General features: G+C 51.8%; 8 protein-coding genes across 8 annotated transcripts; 3 read left to right on the forward strand and 5 right to left on the reverse strand.

The window, feature by feature from the left end:
* Positions 1-3,984: 3,984 nt before the first annotated feature.
* On the reverse strand, positions 3,985-4,978 carry pre9 (proteasome core particle subunit alpha 3; the record flags this gene model as incomplete). The annotated part of the gene is made up of 4 exons (XM_035502024.1): positions 3,985-4,124; positions 4,219-4,637; positions 4,703-4,887; positions 4,955-4,978. The coding sequence occupies 4 exons, from the start codon at positions 4,976-4,978 to the stop codon at positions 3,985-3,987; spliced, it is 768 nt and encodes a 255-aa protein (XP_035357917.1).
* Positions 4,979-5,346: 368 nt separating this feature from the next.
* AtWU_06916 (FF domain protein) lies at positions 5,347-7,121 on the forward strand (the record flags this gene model as incomplete). Its single annotated transcript, XM_035502025.1, has 2 exons — positions 5,347-5,416; positions 5,470-7,121. The coding sequence occupies 2 exons, from the start codon at positions 5,347-5,349 to the stop codon at positions 7,119-7,121; spliced, it is 1,722 nt and encodes a 573-aa protein (XP_035357918.1).
* Positions 7,122-7,470: 349 nt separating this feature from the next.
* On the reverse strand, positions 7,471-8,292 carry AtWU_06917 (uncharacterized protein; the record flags this gene model as incomplete). The annotated part of the gene is made up of 1 exon (XM_035502026.1): positions 7,471-8,292. One exon carries the CDS (start codon positions 8,290-8,292, stop codon positions 7,471-7,473), a length of 822 nt encoding a protein of 273 aa, XP_035357919.1.
* An 804-nt stretch (positions 8,293-9,096) lies between these two features.
* On the forward strand, positions 9,097-12,101 carry AtWU_06918 (putative PHD finger domain protein; the record flags this gene model as incomplete). Its single annotated transcript, XM_035502027.1, has 2 exons — positions 9,097-10,050; positions 10,113-12,101. 2 exons carry the CDS (start codon positions 9,097-9,099, stop codon positions 12,099-12,101), a joined length of 2,943 nt encoding a protein of 980 aa, XP_035357920.1.
* Positions 12,102-12,872: 771 nt separating this feature from the next.
* Positions 12,873-13,857, reverse strand: AtWU_06919 (LUC7 domain-containing protein; the record flags this gene model as incomplete). The annotated part of the gene is made up of 3 exons (XM_035502028.1): positions 12,873-13,331; positions 13,417-13,748; positions 13,815-13,857. The coding sequence occupies 3 exons, from the start codon at positions 13,855-13,857 to the stop codon at positions 12,873-12,875; spliced, it is 834 nt and encodes a 277-aa protein (XP_035357921.1).
* Positions 13,858-14,311: 454 nt separating this feature from the next.
* gpi16 (GPI-anchor transamidase subunit GPI16) lies at positions 14,312-16,204 on the forward strand (the record flags this gene model as incomplete). Its single annotated transcript, XM_035502029.1, has 3 exons — positions 14,312-14,670; positions 14,732-15,126; positions 15,177-16,204. 3 exons carry the CDS (start codon positions 14,312-14,314, stop codon positions 16,202-16,204), a joined length of 1,782 nt encoding a protein of 593 aa, XP_035357922.1.
* A 346-nt stretch (positions 16,205-16,550) lies between these two features.
* Positions 16,551-16,981, reverse strand: AtWU_06921 (metallopeptidase M24 family protein; the record flags this gene model as incomplete). Its single annotated transcript, XM_035502030.1, has 2 exons — positions 16,551-16,757; positions 16,820-16,981. 2 exons carry the CDS (start codon positions 16,979-16,981, stop codon positions 16,551-16,553), a joined length of 369 nt encoding a protein of 122 aa, XP_035357923.1.
* Positions 16,982-17,797: 816 nt separating this feature from the next.
* On the reverse strand, positions 17,798-19,022 carry AtWU_06922 (uncharacterized protein; the record flags this gene model as incomplete). Its single annotated transcript, XM_035502031.1, has 2 exons — positions 17,798-18,478; positions 18,528-19,022. 2 exons carry the CDS (start codon positions 19,020-19,022, stop codon positions 17,798-17,800), a joined length of 1,176 nt encoding a protein of 391 aa, XP_035357924.1.
* Positions 19,023-19,297: the final 275 nt, after the last annotated feature.

Below are 19,297 nucleotides of genomic sequence, written 5' to 3' on the forward strand. Positions count from 1 at the left end.
TTCAGAGTAGAAAAAACGTAGAGTTTCCGGACAGTTGCAGCCCAAAAGAAACTTATAACCATCAGGCGTAAATCGAAAATCCTGGCAGGTTGGGCAAGGACGATTTACCGGAACTATCGAGCCAAATCCTGGTTACGGAAGTACAATTGCCACAGGCAAGGCTGGACTAGAAACATCCGAAGTAAGACAGCTCGCAAGAGAAGGCAGAGGGGTGGCAAATCGCATCGCGAGTACTGAGATTGAGCAGCTCGTGAGTGGCAGAACAGTTGGTAACCGGTGTTGCCTCCAGGTTGCGGCTGTAAGCCAGAACCGATAGTCGCTGAGTTGGCAACCGACATCATTCCATGCTCGGATTCTCAGCACACAGGGAATCTAGGCGGGTTGACCGACGATCCAATGCTGTGATGGATGTACAGACGCATGAGAGAGTTTCATGCAATCATCTCGAAGGATGTCCGGACAAGCGGAAATTCGGGTACATTGACCCCCTATAGGCCAATGCTGAGGAACTGAAGGCTGCCTTGCTCGAGTTGCTATGGATTCTGTACACCATCTTCTCGTCGAAAACCCCCCTCTTCACCACGAAAGGCCGAAATTTCGAGCACCTCGACCAGACGAAGCGTGCCACGTCAGTGAGTCTCCGAGCTTTAGTGCAGCTGCACGGGTTCGACAGTAGGTGCACCGTACCACAGTCAGTATCTGCCATGGCTGATGTACAGAGCCGACATCCTATCATATTGGCCGAGGAAGGCAGGCAAATGAAGATAAACCCTGCACCCGAGCGGGGACAAATGCGGGATTATTCGTCTGCAGATGTGGGAGATCAGCTGAAGAGAATCAGTCCCTAATGGAATATTGAGCTCATCATGCAACTGCATGTCATGTTGACTCCCGAGGTAAAATCCAAGGAAGCAATGGACGCCAATGAAGGGCTTCTAGTGACGCGTCTTTCGCCACTAGATGCAGAAACATCTGGTTGATATCAGCCAGACGGAAACATGCGGAGTACACGAGATGACCATTGGCACGGGGGCCAGATTCCTGTGTGGACCAGTGTTCGGGATACATGGTAGAAGGAACTTGGTAGGGTTGCAACCAGGTGACAGAACCCTGACCCTTTGGGCATACTAGGTGTCAGGTAAAGAGTTGAGAGGGGAAAAAGTAAAAAAAGTAAAGTCCAACTGGGCAGATGTCTCGGAGTCACCCTGCCCTCGGCCCAAAGTCCGTATCAGAGGTTATGACACTAGGCCAGTTCGCGAGCGGACTAATTGGTTGTGAGTGACTAGCCACAAGGTTATGGTGGTAAGGCATCTAACAAACCAGACTAAATGATCATAGCCGTAACCACACTGGTCCTGCAAAGCGAAACTGTGCTTTTTCCATCCACTCAAGACGGAACACTAGGTTTATTTTCTTGGATGCAGAAGGGGCAAAAAAGGTTTGGACGGTGAGACGGACGGCCTGACAGCTGGCACAAAATAAAGAAACGGTTTATTTTTTTCATGCAGGAGCTTTGATTCAGTAAGGGTGAGGCATGTCTTCTTCTCGAAGGACGACTCCATACGCAACGGAGACGCAGAAAGGAAGCGGGGATGATCGTTGGAACAACCAAGGCTGCAATGGCAATCCCAGCCAGGAGGACGAAAACCGTCCATATCAAATGAGGGATTTTCGAGGGGTCAACCTGATTCAGGAGAAATGATACCGCCACGACAGCAACACGCATGCATCCGTGAAGCATCCACTGACTACAACTGACCTGATTAGGAAGGTTGTGGATAACTTGTGTCTCCACAGCTGGAAGACCCCAGCATAGCCAACCGGAAAAGCACTGGATGTGATGTGAAAGTGATAGCAGAATGCCGTAGTCGATAAGCCATCGTATGTTGAGGGGTTGATCGACGGTTGACTGGTAGAGTACGAGAACTGGCTGGGCCGTAACATAGAAGCTTCCTGCGAAACATAAATAGGACCCGGGGCCTACCAGTCGACTGAATCTGGATCATTATCCGTTTCAGACTCAGCTTCTTCAAGAGCTATCGTGAGATCTAAATCGTTGTTATTCAGAATAAGGTGTTTCGTTTTAAAACAACCGGCAACCTTCCATAGGCCTCGTGCAAGCTTAGCCTATCAAACCTCTGCAGCGCGGCAGGAGCATTTGGCAGAGCCAATAGAACTCAAAGTAGCGACGTGAAACAACAAACTGTATCAGCAACAAGTGAGTTTGACCACGGCTTGATTAGTATTTTAGCTGACGATTGAATGATAGGGATGTGTTTCTACAACCAGAAGAGATTTGCATGCGGAGACTGGAGCTGGACAAGTTTCGCTCACCGCTGCAACTATGAGTACCGCACTGGGGAGACCTGCGGCATGAGGCTCGTCAATATGACTGAGTTTGAAACAACACTATGCCGCTTGTGCGAGAAGATCGAAACCAAGTACCGGCGGCGAAGCGCCGAGGTGGAACGCTTGAATCGATGGAAACGGGAGGGAAGCAATCTCGTAGCGTCCATGGACAGGTCACAGAAACTCGTCATGGAGCTCGAAAAAGAAATTCGCCAACTGCAGCGGGAGCGTGACGAGAGAAGAAAGGCACTTTCATGAAAGAAGGATGGAAACTTTTCAGGGGCCATGCGTTGGGCCACTTGCTGTTGCTTTCGTTTGTGCTTAGGATTCCCTCTTTGGTACTGTCTTTCGGTTTCAGACCATATTCCTGTTTGTAAATTCTGTGCCTCACAGGGGCTGTGTCACTTGACATCTTCTTTTCCTAATATTTCTTTTTTCCTTTTTGTTTCTGATGATCGAATGGAGGTTGGTTCTTCACGCCAGGCCCATGCAATGGTTGGCGGGAAAAGTGTGAATCAAGCAATCTGCTGTCGAGAATTCATAACATCCAATGAAAAGGTTTCATTTGTGCAAATCTGGTACCTTCGTGCAGCGTTCACGAGGAGGTGTTCCACATCATAAGCGCCCATGTCCTTAACGAGCGGCTCGCCAGACCAAGGTAACCAGACTCCCATGACAATTGGAACAGAAGTAGGGGCCATTGTGAGAAGTCGGGTTAGAGTCGGAAAGCCGTCAACCCAAAGACCAAATCAAGTAGTCCAACTGTACGAACTGCTTACTTTTTACCATGGTTGTATCATGATTGTTGATAGCAGAGGCTGGCGAGATTGGGAAGGGAGATACGGAGCTGAACATGGAGTTGTGTACCCCGCGTTTGGGCGGTATATAGCACGTGATGGCCTCCTCTCCCCATCCACGCTACTGAGTTAGTGATTGCCTTCTGCGGTCTTCAATCTTCTCATTAGAATCCGGAAAGAAAGCTAACACTGATATCTCATTATGGCAAATTCGGTGGGCTTGACTCATCTTTGAGTGATCCTGGGGGTATGCATAGAGACTCTCTCAATAACCCCGCGCCTACGATGCTTCCATGACACGGCCGTCAAATTCGCAAGAAGACCGGACAGGTTGACATCGAAACACATTCACAGCCGGTGAATTCGCTTGGTGTTGATGTGGTCGTGATGCAAACAAGATACCAGCTTGGATCCCGGGGATTCTTATATATATGGGGCCTCACATCTCATTAAAGTTCCGAAACATTCAGCATTGTTCAAGCGCCCAGGGTGCTCGAGGGCTTGAAGACTACGTGGACCATTCATGTCCCAAGATCAGTGATGGCTTTGGGCATTTCCGGTCGACAGACGCGAGTGTAGACCTGCAATGAATTGCCCGATGCTTAATTCGACATCAAGGCTTGCCACGTCACCCGTGGCCGACGTCAGTTGCGCTTCAGATGCAGCTATAGGCCTCACCCGTGCCGTGAGTGATTTGGAGCGACCTGTCATACGAGTCTACATATACGAGACTGTAGAGAATCTACATCGTAAACGTTGGGCAGAAAAGTGCGCGATTATTGCACAGGAAACATGTGGGATTATCTGGTCAAGTAGCAAAATCGGGTCGTCTTCTCATTTATTTAATCTCGCCAGCCTCGGGCTCGTCATCAACCTTGGCCAGCCCGTGTTCTTTCAGAAGGGCATTGATCTCATCAGCATTCCACAGGTGGTGGTAGATCTTGCCTTCCGGCGTCCTTCCCACCGTAGCAAATTCAACTGTAGGGGCCAACGCATTAGCATAGGTCACGGTACCGTGATAGCGTGGTACCCATGTACGGGTAATCACGGACAAGGATCGGTCATGACTTACTCTTCTCACTGCTCAGCTTGGTCGAGTCCATCGTCTTGCTAAGAACCTTAACGGCCATAGCGCAAGCTTCCTTCAGGTCGCAGTCCTCCTTGTAATCTTGCTTCAGCAGACTCTGAGCACTAGCATTGTTTGCTCCCACGCTAGTTGCTTTCCAGCCACCGTAGTTACCGCTGGGGTTGCTCTGGTACAGTTGGAACTCCCGGAGAGGGTCGTAGCCGGCATAGATGAACGAAACACCGAAGGGACGGAGACCACCGTGCTGGGTGTATCCTTGCTTCAAGTCGCACAGACGACGGACAAGTTGCTCGCAAGGAATTTCTTCGTTGTAGGTGAGAAGATACCGCTGGGCAGCTTGTCGGGCATAGTTGATAAGGATGTTTGCGTCTGCCGTCATACCAGCAACAGCACAGATCATGTTGCTGCCCAAACATTAGATTTCCATCTCACAAAAAGACCTGCAATTCGATGGGGCTGCGATGCATACTCGTTCAGCGTGTATAGCTTCTCCGCAGATGTGTCCTGCTCCAGTAGCTTGCTGGTGACCTTCTTCTCCGCTGCGAGGACGATTCCATCTTTGGCCAAAATTCCTAGGGCGGTACCGGCATGCGAGATGGCTTCTAACGCATATTCAACCTGGTAGAGTCGACCTTCGGGGGAGAAGATGGTAGTCTGTAGACGGACGTCATCGGGTCAGCTAAAGCTCCCAAGGAACGACGGAATTGGGAATCAGGCATACTCTGGAATCGTATCTCCGTGACATCTTGAAATGGACGTCAACTTGAGTAGATTATGGGAGAATATTGTTTGTGGAAGAAAACAGACAGAGAAAAGGGAGGATTGGAGATGAGGAATGAGTGACGGGCGAGCTGTGCAGGAAGGTCGGATGAGCTCCCGCAGAGTGGTGACCAGGCAACTTCGCCCTGGCGCGTCCACCTCTGAGCGTCCGGGCTGACCATCAGTCCGCCAAGCTCGGACCACCCGAACTCTCATTGCGAAAGCTCTCGGCCTGCGCGATCCCGCTCCGGAAATCTTTCCTTCGCGCCTTAAACTGCAACCGAATGTCTTGTTATACTATTGTCACTTAATTGATACCTTTTCGCGCACTCTCTTGGATCTTCTGTGGTCGCAATGCTTAAATCTACGTATACCCCGCCCCCTCCGTTACCTCCAGGATGGACCGAACATAAAGCTCCTTCAGGTTTGATTACCAGTTACCCGGATTCCTCTTACAGTCGCTCTAATCAAACCTAGGTCATCTGTATTACTACAACTCGCAGACAAAGCAATCCACATATACGAGACCTCAGGCCGCTCCCGTACAGCCTCCGCCCGCCGCAGCACCAGAACCCTCAAATAAAGCGCCATTCCTAACTCCGGATACACTTCCTCCTTTCTCTTCGACTCCTTATGCTCCTCATGGCTTCGGGCATGGCGCTGCACCACACGGAGCACCGTTCGATAGTCAGTCACGCGGAGGCTTTCGTGGTGGTAGAGGCTACCATGACCGCAAGCCCCGTGGGCCACAGGATAGGCCGAAAACCAAACATGACATTCCTGGCTGCGCGCCATGGGTGCTCGTGAAGACGAAGCTGGGAAGGAGATTTGTACACAACCCCGAAACAAACGAAAGTTTTTGGAAGATCCCCCCGGAGGTCCTGATAGGGGTCCTCGAATACGATCGCTTGGAGAGAGAGGCAAAAGAGAGGAAGGAGCGGGGCGAGGAGATGGAAGTTGTCGCCAAAGAAGAACCGGAAGCTAAGGTCTCCGAGCAACCACAGTTGGAAGAAGCAAAAGCTGGTGCTGCTCCAGCGGCCGGGGAAGAGAGCGATGAATATGAGGAGGTCGAAGTTACTGACAGCGAGGGTGAGGAAGAGCAACCTTTCAAGCGACCGAGAACCGAAGAAGGGGACGACCAACAGCCGTTGGAGTTCACAGAAGAGGATATGGAATACCAACTGGCGGCAATGGGAGAAGAATATGGCCTTGACCCTGGCGAATACGGCGAACCCGGAGAAGAAGTATGGGAAGAAGGCGCAGAGGGGCTTCCGCTCACGGAGGAGGATGCCACAGCTTTATTCCGTGATCTTCTTGACGACTATCGCATTAACCCATTCTCCACGTGGGAGAAGATCATCGAAGAAGGCCGGATCATTGATGATACCCGCTACACTGTGCTACCAAACATGAAAACGCGCCGTGAGGTCTGGTCCAACTGGAGTCGTGACCGGATTCAAGAACTTAAAGAACGCAAAGAGAAGGAAGAAAAGAAGGACCCGCGCATCAAGTACCTGGCTTTCCTCCAGGAACACGCCACACCAAAGTTGTATTGGCCCGAGTTCAAGCGCAAATACAAAAAGGAACCAGAGATGAAGGATACGCAAATGTCAGACAAAGATCGAGAGAAGTACTATCGCGATTTGGTTTCTCGACTGAAACAGTCAGAAAGCACGCGCAAGTCTGATCTTTCAGCGCTACTAAAATCTGTGCCACTACACGAACTAAATCGGTCATCTAATCTGGAGGCTCTCCCTCCGTCCATCATCACCGATCTCAGATACATCGCCCTCACGCCTAAAGCGCGGAATCCGCTTATTGAGGCTTACATCTCTACCTTGCCGGCTGCTCCAGAAAGCGACATGACCGCCGAGGAAAGAGAAGAGCTAGAACGGAAGAAGGTTGAACGTGACAGACGCGAGAAAGCGCTGGCTGAACGAGAGAAGCAGGTACAAGAGGAGAAAAGAAAGCAAAAGGGCGAGCTTGTTCGCGGTAAACATCTTCTGAGAGAAGGGGAAGCGGAGATCGAGGAAGCTATGAGGATCAACAGGGGTGGACTTCGAAGCTACATAGAAGCCGAAGATCAGTCTTCAAAGGACCAAGGCGAGAACGCCAGTCAACACCCCTAAAGAGTTAGAGTGGTAACCTATGTGATATATAAAGCATACTTATGATTGCAAATGACTGTAAAAATACATTTCCATCCTTTCTGGCTGATCCAGTATACATTCTCTCGCATATAGGAGTTTCATCGTAGATAATATGTTAAGAGTACAATATGTCGCTGCCCCATCATGAAACACGGGATACCGCCCACACCGATAAAAAGTGTACTGTGGCCCATTAAGAAAATTAAGAGCAATGGCCTGTGATTTCACATAGCTTATTGGGTATCACTGTAAGTAAGAAAAGTCCGGGACCTCCCTCGTATGAAATGACGCCTGTATTTCCCACACCCGACCCTTAGCCGCGTTAAATTCATTTGAATCTCCAATTGTCCCAGTCATCGTCATAATCATCATCGTCGTCTTCATCGTCTTCATCTTCATTTGCGTCGCCTGCAGGTGGATTTTGTTGGTCCCCTGACGGGCTAGCAGCGGAAGGAGGTTCGTCCATTCTCTGCATTTCTGCATCTTCCATGGTCCTTAATTTCCTCAGCTCTTCACGCTTGTGCTTCAGACGTCTGACACGCTCTTCTAGTTGCTCCATTTCATCAAATTCGTCTTCCATAAACCGCGCTGCATCCTCCCTTTCTCCTTCAACCTCGGCCTCACGGCTTTTCTTGATCGCTTCGGTCTCCTTCTGCTGCTGGGCGGCGAGCTCGTCTGCAGATACTGGCGCTGCTGATATGGTCGCCTCTGCGGCGAGCGCAGCCGGCCTATGCGGCATGCGGGTGGGGGCGACAACTTCGCGCTCGAAAGCGGCCCATTCATCCTCATCGATGGTTTGAGTGGTCGGTGCAGGCGGTTCGGCGGCTACAAGAGACGTATCTGATGGCTGTACATCGGGTTGAGCAGTTGGCTGCTCAAGTGCGATGTCAGATGGCGGCTGCGGTCCGGCGATGTCTTGCTCTGATCCCTCCATCTCTTCCTCCTCGATAGCTCGTGCACTGGGCGGTTGTACGGTATGCGCGGTCGACGGACCAGATGGCACACTTGCCCTCATCCTCTTGCGCCTCAAATCATCTGCTGGGTCTACCTTGCGCTTTTTGGTCACACGGTTCGTTGCGCTGCTCCCTGCCTGGGATGAGCCCTTGCGGGCGGCGAGCTCATTCCGAAGTAATGATCGAACATCTGCCATGATCTGTACTGAGTAAAGGTGGGATAGTAAAAGATTATAGGTATTGATTTGATTTAAGATGAGCTCTAAACAACACGTCAACTTCGGAGAGGGGGAAAGTAGCACGGGCAAGAAGATCGTGAAAAGTAAAAGACAGTCTATGTGGGGATCTGGAGAAGCTTTCGAGGGCGCCGAAAAATAGACGCGACGAGAAGGAGCCGGACTGGCGCCTGCCAAGCCATTCTCCGCGGAGCCTCAGTCACGTGTGCATGACTCAGCATCCCGATCCAACCGCGACAGCATCTCCTCTCTTCCCACCATCTGTCTTCTTCCATCTCCCAGCATCCCCCGCTGCTCGTCGCTGGACGTTCATTTCATCACCAGACACTCCTGCGAGGCTATTCTGCGAAACTTCCATCGTCATCTCTCGATTCACTCGGGGATAAGCCGCCTCAGGCGCTGCGCAGTCTACACGCGACCCCGCTCACGCCAAGCATTCACGCTGCGCGCGACAGCATTCAAACGAGACTCAGCACCACCCAACCGCTTGGTGTGACACCACCCACCGGCGCCCACGCGTTGTCTCTAGACTAAAAATCGCTGCTGGAAGTGCAAGGACAAAGTAATACCTGCGTGGACCGGGCAAACAAACAAAAAGTGCCACTTTCCAGAGCCTTCCTCTGTGTATTACTTTAGCCCTTCTGATGCCGTAGAACGAGATTTGGGTGGCGTGCGCAATCCTTTTTTTCTTCACTCTATCTCAGACCTTTTACAACCCGCAAAGCTTCGCGCCGTAGAAATTTGAATACTTTATATACTTCTATCATGGCCGGTAAGCTATTGTATACCGAAAGTCGTGCGACCATTGTCGGCCTTCCCGATGGGTGGCGACTGGCAGCACACTCCACTTCTCGTCGGGACAGAAAGCTAACTACTAAGCCAGATGAACCACGACGCTCCGGTCGCTCGACCAAGGGCCAGCACAAGAACCTCGACATGATCACCGAAACGCCCGCGAAGAAGTCCAAGGCGAAAGCCCAGCCGAAAGACAAACCTCCCAAACCCTCCGCCGAACCGACACCTGCTCCCAGCGAAGAAGAAGAAATCATTCGATGCATTTGTGGCGAATATGAAGAGGAGGAAGATGTTGAACGCGATATGATCTGCTGCGATCGATGCTCGGCCTGGCAACACAATGACTGTATGGGCTTGACATACGCGAAGGGGGAAGAGCCGGACGAATACTTCTGTGAGCAATGCAAGCCAGAGAATCACAAAGTTCTTCTCGAAAAGATCGCGCGTGGTGAAAAGCCTTGGGAGGAAGCTGCCGAAAAGAGGCGCAAGGAAGCTGAGGAGAAGAAGGCATCTCGACGCAGAAAGGGCAAGAAGGGCGGCCGAAGAGGCAGACCAAGTGAACCCAAGGCGTCTGAGCCTAAGACAAGCGAATCTAAATCAGTCGAGCCCAAGGCCAGCGAACCTCCGACGGCCGAGCGCAAAACGAGTGAGTCTCAGGCCAGTGAGCGTCAGACCAGCGAGCGCAAGGCTAGCGAGCCCAAGACAGAGACCAGCACACCTGCGCGCGCTGCAACCTCTTCAACTCCCGCTCCAGCCTCTACTGCTGCCCCTGATGCGCCTGATGCGCCTCCTGCGCCGGCTGCACCAGTTCCTGAAGCCGAGACGCCAGCTCCTGAGAAGAATGGACATGTTCCTGAAACCCAGTCGACAAGCGCCCAGAAGCGCAAATTCGATGAACACCAAGAGGCGCAAGTGCCTGAACCGGTAAGTTCTCGTTAATATAGTATCATAGGGAGAGGACGGTTCTGCTAACACTGACACACCAGGGACCGAAACCGAAGCAGCAGAAGATGTCACCGCCAGCACCTGCCACGCCTGTGCCAGCTCCCGCTGCCAAACCGGCTCAAGTGAAGGAGGAGCCCAGTGCGCCTTCTTCCCGGAAAAGCTCTGCTGCAGGGACAGCAGTGACTGATAGCTCGAAATCCGCGGACCAGCTGACGCATCCATCTCGCAAGAGTGTTGCCAAAGCTCTGGTCAAGTTATTTGTAGAGCAGATTACTCAGGCCCAGGAACGAGGATCGTTCCAAATCCCCGAAGGGTCCGGGGTGAAATCGGTGGAGGAATTTGCCCGGCAGCTTTCTCTCTCACTCGAGAGCGCTATGTATGAGAATATATGCGGAGGAACTGGGGAGCCCACAGAGCCGTATAGGTCACAATTGCGGACGATCATGTTCAACGTAAAGAAGAACCCTTCTCTACGGGACCGTCTGCTCGTAGGTAGTTTATCTCCCGATGCCCTCTCTAAGATGAGCACCCAAGACATGGCAAGTGAGGAACTGCAGCAGAAGGATGCCGAAATCAAGCGGGAAGCTGAACGGCAGCACATCATCGTGCAAGAACAAGGGCCTCGCATTAGACGGACCCATAAGGGTGAAGAGTTTATTGAAGATGATAACCACAATGTCGCCAGCGAGCCTGTGTTCTCTACTGCTGCCGCTCGACGCAGTTTGGCTGATCCTGATGGCAGCTCCGCTGGCCAGAGCCCAACGACCCCTGGCCCCCAGGCTCAAACTGATGACACCCGGAAGGCATCGAAATCACAGGATGTTGACACCAAGATGACTGATGGTGTCACCACTCACCAGGACCACTTCCCCGCGCGGGCTCATTCTCCCGGTGGCACCAGCCATGAGCAGGTCTTCCCCGAAGTGTCTGCTCATATTCGTGAGCAGCTGCCAGCAGCCAAGGCTCAGGCTGATGCTGAGATCGATCAACTATTGGGAGACGATGAGCCCGACTCACCCCCCTACTCACCAAAGGACTTTCATGACGAAGGGTCCATCTGGCATGGCAAGGTCGTCATGAATCCGATTACCGAGTTTACTTCCTCCGCGAAGCATGTCGGAGGAGCTGACTTGAGCGGACGCATACCATGGAGTCAGCTTGCTCCACCGACATTGTCCATTGATGGAAGGATTGAGATTGCTCTCGCCAGCGAATACCTCTGCGGTCTACGTTTCAGCTCCTCGACTGATGTGACTGTTATCTCGATCAGCCGCCCCGACTCCCCTAAGGACCGTGCAGGGTTTGACAAGCTATTCAGCTACTTCCAAGATCGTTCGAGATATGGTGTTGTTGGCAAACATCCCTTGCCAGCTGTCAAGGATACCTACCTTATCCCTATTGAAGCAGGCTCCACCAAGAAGCCGGAGTTCATCGAGCTTCTGGAGAACAACGCTCTTGAAGATCCGACACCGGAGCGCGTCATGCTCGTGGTCTTTGCCGTCAAGACTGGCGATTCCAATCCGCCATCTGTGCAGCCTCCTTCGCACTTCCCTAGCCAGGAGCCCGGTGCTTCTGCCAGCCCATTGACCGTGGCAGCGGGGACGCCTCAGCAAGCGCATTTCCTGACTCCTGGACCGCCGCTTGCGTCCCAGTTCACACCCACTCCTGTATCATCTTACGACGGAACGCCTCAAACGCAAATACCCTACGGGCATCAAGCTCAGTCACAACACCAACAACAGCCACCACCTGCAGCTCCACAATTCACCCCCTACCAGCCTCCACAGCCCAACCAACCACCCCTCACCGGGCTCGCCGCCGCAATACAGGTACTCGGTGCGCAAGCCAATACACCCGCTATCCAGCAACTTCTATCTCATGCCCCGAACGCAGATGCCTCCCAGCTAAGCGTGGTCCGGGATATCCTCCTACGTCGACCAGAAGTCAGCTCAAACTACACGATGTTGATAGAAGAGTTAGCAACGGCGACCAGGACCAACGGACACGGTCCACAGCAGAATGCACGGTAGAGAGACAAATACAAAAAAAATAAAAAGAGAGAAAGGGGGGGAAAGGGTGTTTCAACACTGCCTATTGTACAGTAACGTCTTTCTTCTCCCATATCTTCGCTTTCCAAATTTTCTTTGCAGGGTTATCTCCGGGGGCTTGGTGTAATTTCTTTTTTTCCGCACTGCTATTCCCATGTGCTGGGGTAGGGTTTTTCTTTCCAAAACGGGTATTTGGGCGACTTTACGGGCTGCTTATCTATTTGATCTGTTCTCTTTGCTTTTTTTTTTTTTGTGCTTGCCATGAACAATGGACTTTATGTACCCCCAGCGAGGTTTGTTTCAACACTGGGTTTGTTATTTTTATCCCTTCTCCTTTTTTTTTCCTTCTTCCTTTACTATGGAATTTCCCCTCATCTCATCTTGTTCTTATCCGCATGCTGTTTTACATGCGTTGAATTTGTATGTCAAAATGAACACTATTCTACTATTTTATACCATTTTTCTCTATGATGACTTCATATACTCAGTAAACAACTCGAATATGATATTATCGTAATACTATTACTACTACTCAGTCCTCATTGCCACACGTCCACACAGGGGATCCGGAGATGAAAGTTGAAAGCAATGCAGTCGGCCTGTACATGTTTATTATATTTTTATTTAATCCGTAACATCCCAGACGTAGTAGTAACAAAAACGCCTGCGCTATGCAAATCCAGACAAATTACAACAGCATTGCAGAATAAACTCCAAGAAAAGGAACAGAAAACAAGACGCTTCATCAATATTTTACCAGCGAGGACCGCGCTTCTTGTAACCACCACCGCCATACCGAGGACCACGTCCACCACCGGAGCGTCCACCCCAGCCACCATCATCGTCATCGTGGTGACGAACCGGCGGGGGCCGTCCCTTAAGCTCCTCACTGAGCTTCTTAAACCCCTTGCGCATGTCCGAGTATCCCATGTGCATCTTTCCGAAGAAATGGTCCGCCAACCGACGGTCGTTATCGAGACGACTCAGGTACGCGCCGCAGACATCGCACACTTGCAGCTTCTGATGACCTGACGGACCGGAGGTATCTTGGAGGTTCTTCAATTCGCGTTCACATGTTTCCTTTTGGTGCTTCGCGGTGCGGATCTTGTGCAGTTCGTTCAGGGCCTGTGCGACGGAGCCGGTTTCGCCCAACACCGAGATCTCGAGGAGGCCCGTGTTGATGGTTTTCGTTAGGTCGGAGATTTGTTTCAGCTATATCGTTAGAGATGTAGTTAGCTCCATGTCTTCTCTTGGCTGCTTGAAGTATCCTGTAGATGGGAGTGAGTGTATGCCTTACCAAGTTGTTGGTCTGTCTGATCTCATCCGGAGTCTTTTCCAATCGTCGCTGAGCGGTATCAATACGTCGGTCACAATCATCGATGTATTTCTGCATGTCGCGCATATAGTCGTAATCGAATCCCCATTTGGCCTTCTCGGCCGCCGAGGCGGTCTCATACTCCGTCTTCAATCCTTCGCTGTGAACTTTCTGGCATGGGCCCAGATCTTGCTTGGTATTGGTGAAGAGGTCATGTGGACAAGTGCCGACAAGATATGAGCGACAGACTTTCGGATCGGTGATTTGGAGCTGCGCATTGCGAGAGGGAGCGCCGGTACCTATGAGCTGGTCCGCTGGAAAAAAAGAATTGGATTAGCTGTTGTTTAGAGCTTGGTAGAAGCTGAAGATGAGCAACTTACCTCCCATAAGCTGCTCAAGCAGCTTTCTCTGTTCCGCCGCCATGATGGGATGATGCCAGAGGGAGAATGAAGGGTGGGGAGAGCACGAATGGTCAGAGCGTAACTGAGAGATTGAATGGAGATTGCGATGGAGAGTCGAGATTCTGCGGGCGTGGCGCTAACCGCGGTTGGCGCTTATATAAGTTGAACCGGAGTCCCCCTGTCGATTCCCGCTGATTTGCGGAGTGCAGCTCGGCCTTTCCACCTTACTAGTTGGCGACATCGGTGCCATGATCTGGACACTTTGACGCTTGATACATCTTATGCAGGCTTGATACTGTCGCGCGGCCCGGTCAGCCTGTTATTCAGCTTTGCTTGAAAAAGCGCAATCGACCGTTCTTCTCCGCCGCTCGGAGGACTGAACTTACACTCCGTGTATGGCTTGCTAGTGGTAGTGAGGTACGCGATAGAATCACTACACAGTATCTAGAACTTTCTGCATCGGCAAGCATGACGTGATGACGGTCCTCTCTCTCCTTACTTTACTTTTCGTTGTCGCGCTCTCTTCGTTCACATCAGCGACTTCCGACTACCACGAGAGCCTATACCTCCAACCACTCCCGCAGTCATCTCTGTTAGCATCTTTCAACTTTCGTGGCAATGAGTCCCAAGAGTCCTTCGATGAGCGCCATTTCCGCTATCTTCCGAGAGCGCTAGGTCAGATCCTACAGCACGCCAACACGAAGGAGCTTCATCTACGGTTCACTACTGGACGATGGGATGCTGAGAGCTGGGGTCCCCGTCCTTGGAATGGGAGCAAAGAGGGTGGTACTGGTGTTGAGCTATGGGCATGGATAGATGCACCTGATGATGAAGCGTATGTGTGACCGGGAAGGAGAGGACGACGTAGCATGTGCAACGATACTGATGGGCATTAGGGCCTCTGCGAAATGGATTACCCTGACTCAGTCTCTGTCGGGATTGTTTTGCGCCTCGCTGAATTTCATCGACTCAACCCGAACCACTCGCCCTGTTGCTTCATTTGAACTGATGGGAGACCATCCAGCTTCCAGCAATCTGCATCTGCTGCACGGGACACTTCCTGGCGAGGTGGTCTGCACTGAAAATCTTACGCCATTCCTGAAGTTACTTCCGTGCAAGGGCAAGGCAGGCGTTTCTAGCCTTCTAGATGGACATAAGCTGTTTGATGCGTCTTGGCAGAGCATGTCTGTGGATGTCAGTCCTGTCTGTCCTCAGCCAGGAGAGTGTTACGTGCATGTCGATCAGACCGTGGACATTGTCCTTGATATTGACCGGTCGAAGCGACCCCGCGGTTCGTTTATTGGCACTTGAAGTCTGATTCATATACTAATTACTATGCAGGCAATCCCATTCCGCGACCTGTACCTTCTGATCAGCTTGCATGCGATACATTCAAGCCCTACCATTCCGATGATACCTGCTATCCTTTGGAAAGCACATCGGAAAAGGGCTGGAGCTTGACGGAAATCTTCGGACGCACCCTCAGTGGCGCTTGTCCTCTCACGGATAATGCTTCTCAAGAGCCGGTCTGCCTACGGGTGCCGCCTGAGCGCGAGGTAATTGTTACTCCAGGTGCAGTGGAGACCAAGAGGCCGGATGGCTTCACTCGCTGTTTCACTTTGGAGCCTTCTACTCCGTTCGACATCACCATCCCTGAACAAGAAGTTACCACTCATGTGCCACTTGATGAGCCTGTCTTGAGCGCGGAGAGAACGATTGTTGGTCACGGCCAAGAGCGCGGTGGCATGCGGATCATCTTCGACAACCCGTCTGACTCCAACTCTGTCGACTTCATTTACTTTGAGACACTACCATGGTTTCTCCGACCATATGTCCACACACTGCAGGCTTCTATCACAGGCCGCGATGGACTACGCCAACAAGTACCCGCCTCCCAATTTATCCGTGAATCCTTCTACCGACCGGCCATCGACCGAGAGCGAGGAACACAGCTGGAGCTGGCAATGACGATACCGCCTGCGTCGACTGTGACTCTCACATACGACTTTGAGAAAGCGATCCTGCGGTACACAGAATATCCCCCGGACGCGAACCGCGGCTTCAACGTCGCTCCCGCCGTAATTAAGCTCGACGCAGCGAACGGCCAAAACCACCCGATCTATATCCGCACCACCAGCCTTCTCCTCCCGCTTCCCACCCCCGACTTCAGCATGCCATACAACGTGATCATCCTGACCAGCACCGTAGTTGCGCTCGCCTTCGGCAGCATCTTTAACCTTCTTGTCCGTCGCTTCGTTACGGCCGAAGAAGCCTCCGCGTTGACCGCGCAAACTCTCAAGGGACGCCTGGGTGGCAAGATAGTTGCCCTACGGGACCGAATCAAGGGCAAGACAGCCAAGAAAGAATAGACGAGACGGAAAAGCTATCATAAACCATGCATCCATCTTCAATGTTACATACATGCTATACTAATACAATAAACCAACCACATCACATCAACCTTACTATCAACGCCTGTTCAACCCCTCTTAACATCCCTCCCCAATAAATACATAACATATTCTCAATTCCCAAAACCATATTTCATTTGATACCATCCATTCATATCATTCATTAACCCTACCAACCCCAGAAGAAAAATCCCAATTACTCCGGATAAAGACTAAAAACCCAACCCCACCCCATCAGCCCGCATCCCAAAAACGGAACAGCCAGAGCATCAGGAAGGAAGGAAGGAGCGGCAGGCAGGCAAGCTTACAATCCCAACTTATCCTTCAGCACATTCCAACCGGGCAACGCATCCGACCCACCAGGCTTCGTGCCCATGAAGCTATGATCCTCCGTAGCACAAGTTCCCTCTCGCTGATCATGTCCTTCATCCCACCGACTCATGAACTTTTGCTCTGCGGCCTGCTTTTGCTGCGAGATGCCTTGCAGGGCGGGCGTGGTGAGGATGTCGGACTAATCACATAGATTTATTAGCATTGCTTTCCAAGAAGAGGGTAGTGATGGGTAGTACGTACAGGAACCCCATCGTCCGACGACGTCTGGTTCGCTGTTCCTAGACCTCCTCCCTTGGGATAGCCCTCGTCGCCCCAGCCACTGCCTCCGCCGGAGTTGTTGGCTGGTGTGGGTTGAGCGCTGGCGCCGCCGCGGGTGGAGCCTGGGAGACGGTTTTGGGACATTTTGTATGTATATTGTGATGTGTGTTATTGGGGGAAAAAAATAGAGTTGTTGTATTGCTCTAGAGGCGCCAGATTTGTTAGTTTGGTTAAACTTGGTTTTTAGGGGCGATGTTGGTGACGTTGTATATATATATATAGTTCGGGTAGATAGTTGGGGTGATGATATATTTTGATTTTCGTATAAGCAAATCGCCATTAACTTACCTAGATGTTTGGCCTGAGTTATAGAGATAACAGTGATAAATCAATCTCTGTCTATGATAGATTCTAGGCAATTTATAGTCGAGAATCTCTCATGAAGGGGAGTGATCTCATCATGAACAAACGTCATAGGGGTCTGCTTGATTGGCCGGTTATTGCCACTCGGCTTAGTCAGGATGTTATATCCATGGAAGCTACGCAGAAGAATGCCACGACTTAAGGCGTTCTGGACTGACTGTATTGATGGGCATTGGATGAATGATGATCGCATAGTTCATGCAGGTGATGTCCTTATCTAGTACGGCTAATTCGCATACCTTAAGACAGTGGGATGAGACTCGCCTCTATTGCGGTGCGGTATAGGTATGTACATAACGTCATAGCTAACCAAGCAGGTATAAGCAAAGCTTTCATCTCTGGAGGATAAGGATATTGGAAAAAACGCATAGTGATGGGCAAGGCTTTCGTAGGCCATTCGAATGATATCGTATCAAAGCAAGCAACAAGTACTGTTTAGGGGAATATGAGTGCAAGAATTCATGTGTCTTTGGCGCAGATTAGAGCTGAAATCATATCACAATGATCAGGAAACCGGGCAGATTCGTAAATGTATGATTACTGAGACTCGACTTGATCGGCCCAGGAAGCTCCCGCCACTGGTGACAAGGAGTCCGACTTGAGCAGATCAGGGGTAGGGGGCGCTTCCTCACCAGCCTTCTCCTTCTCTTTCTTCTCACTTCCAGGTAGAGATGGGAACTCAGACTCGTTATTGATGACTGGAGCAGATGCTTTAGGTTTGGTTTCACCCGAAGCAGGCTGATCAGCAGCACCGTCGGACGCTGCAATATCTCCTCGAGGCCCGCGATGTCCACCGCGGCCACGTCCACCTCGACCACCACGTCCGCGACCCCGATGATGAGGAGGACGGGCGTCTTCACTGGCTTCTTCACTGGGCTGGGAATCAAAGTCTCGCCGGACATATCCAGAGACACCACCGTGCATACCTCGCCGGAAGCCACCCCTGCCACCACGGGGATTGTAATGTTCCTCCTTCTTCTCGGCGTCCCACTCCCTTCCGTTCAAGGCACCCAGTTTGCGCAGTCGGTTACGCTCCCGCTCATTGTCCATGGCCTTGCGATGCTGGCGTTCCTGGCGTCGCTTCTCCTCGGCAACCTTCTCGCGCTCCAGGAACGACGCTTGGTCTGCCTCAGCCCGAGCATGTGCAGCGGCAACTTTGGCAGCGTTTTCTTTGGCGGCAGCAATACGACGGGACAGTTCTTCTTCCGTAAGTTTCGGCTAGGAGCGAGTTAGCAAGCATACATATAGATATCGCAGATGCTCCTACCTTCTTTAAACCACCCGTAGCACTTCTGTCTCCGCGAACCGCAGGCACGCGCGGTCCCTCTGCGGCCGCAGCCTGCTTAGGATCCGACGCCGTTGTCTCCTCCTTGCCATTCTGATCTCCCTCAGCCGGCGACTCCGGAGTCGAACCCTCCCCGTTCTTATTCTCAGGCTCAGGAGCACTTTCAACGGGCTTGTTCTTCACAGCCCCATCCCCACGACGGCCTCCGTTATGCGATCCCCGCCCACCACGTCCTCTGCCTCGACCCCGTCCTCGCCTTTCGCCTCCACGCGACCGTGATGATGGGGTGTCAGTTCGAGCAGGTGGCGGCGCATCGCTTTCAACAACAGGAGCGGGGGCAGGTTCCGTATGGACTTCGGGTTCAGGTTGCTGTTCAACGGCGGGAACGGGGACGATCTCATCGTCGAAGAGGTCGTCGCCACCTCGAGTCTGCGCGAACTCGTCCATAGCAGGTGCGTCGGAGGTGGGATCGGTCATTATCTTGTGTGACGTTGTAGTGAAAAAGCTGGGTGCGCTCCGATCGCGGGTTTAATGCGACTGTACGCGCTCACGATGCCGGACGATACGACCAATAAAAACGATCCGTGGTAGCTCGAGTGGTGAACCAGCGATCAAGGCTCAACGCTAGTCGCGGGGAGCAAGTCAGCTTATCGCCAGGCAGAAAGGAAACGCATCGTGTTCGATCTTCCACCGGGCAGGAGCTCACACCACCTTCAGAGCGTGCAACCACCCCCTGCGCCATCCACAGCAAT

This window comes from Aspergillus tubingensis, assembly GCF_013340325.1.
Source record: "Aspergillus tubingensis WU-2223L DNA, scaffold_8, whole genome shotgun sequence".
NCBI lineage: Eukaryota > Fungi > Ascomycota > Eurotiomycetes > Eurotiales > Aspergillaceae > Aspergillus > Aspergillus tubingensis.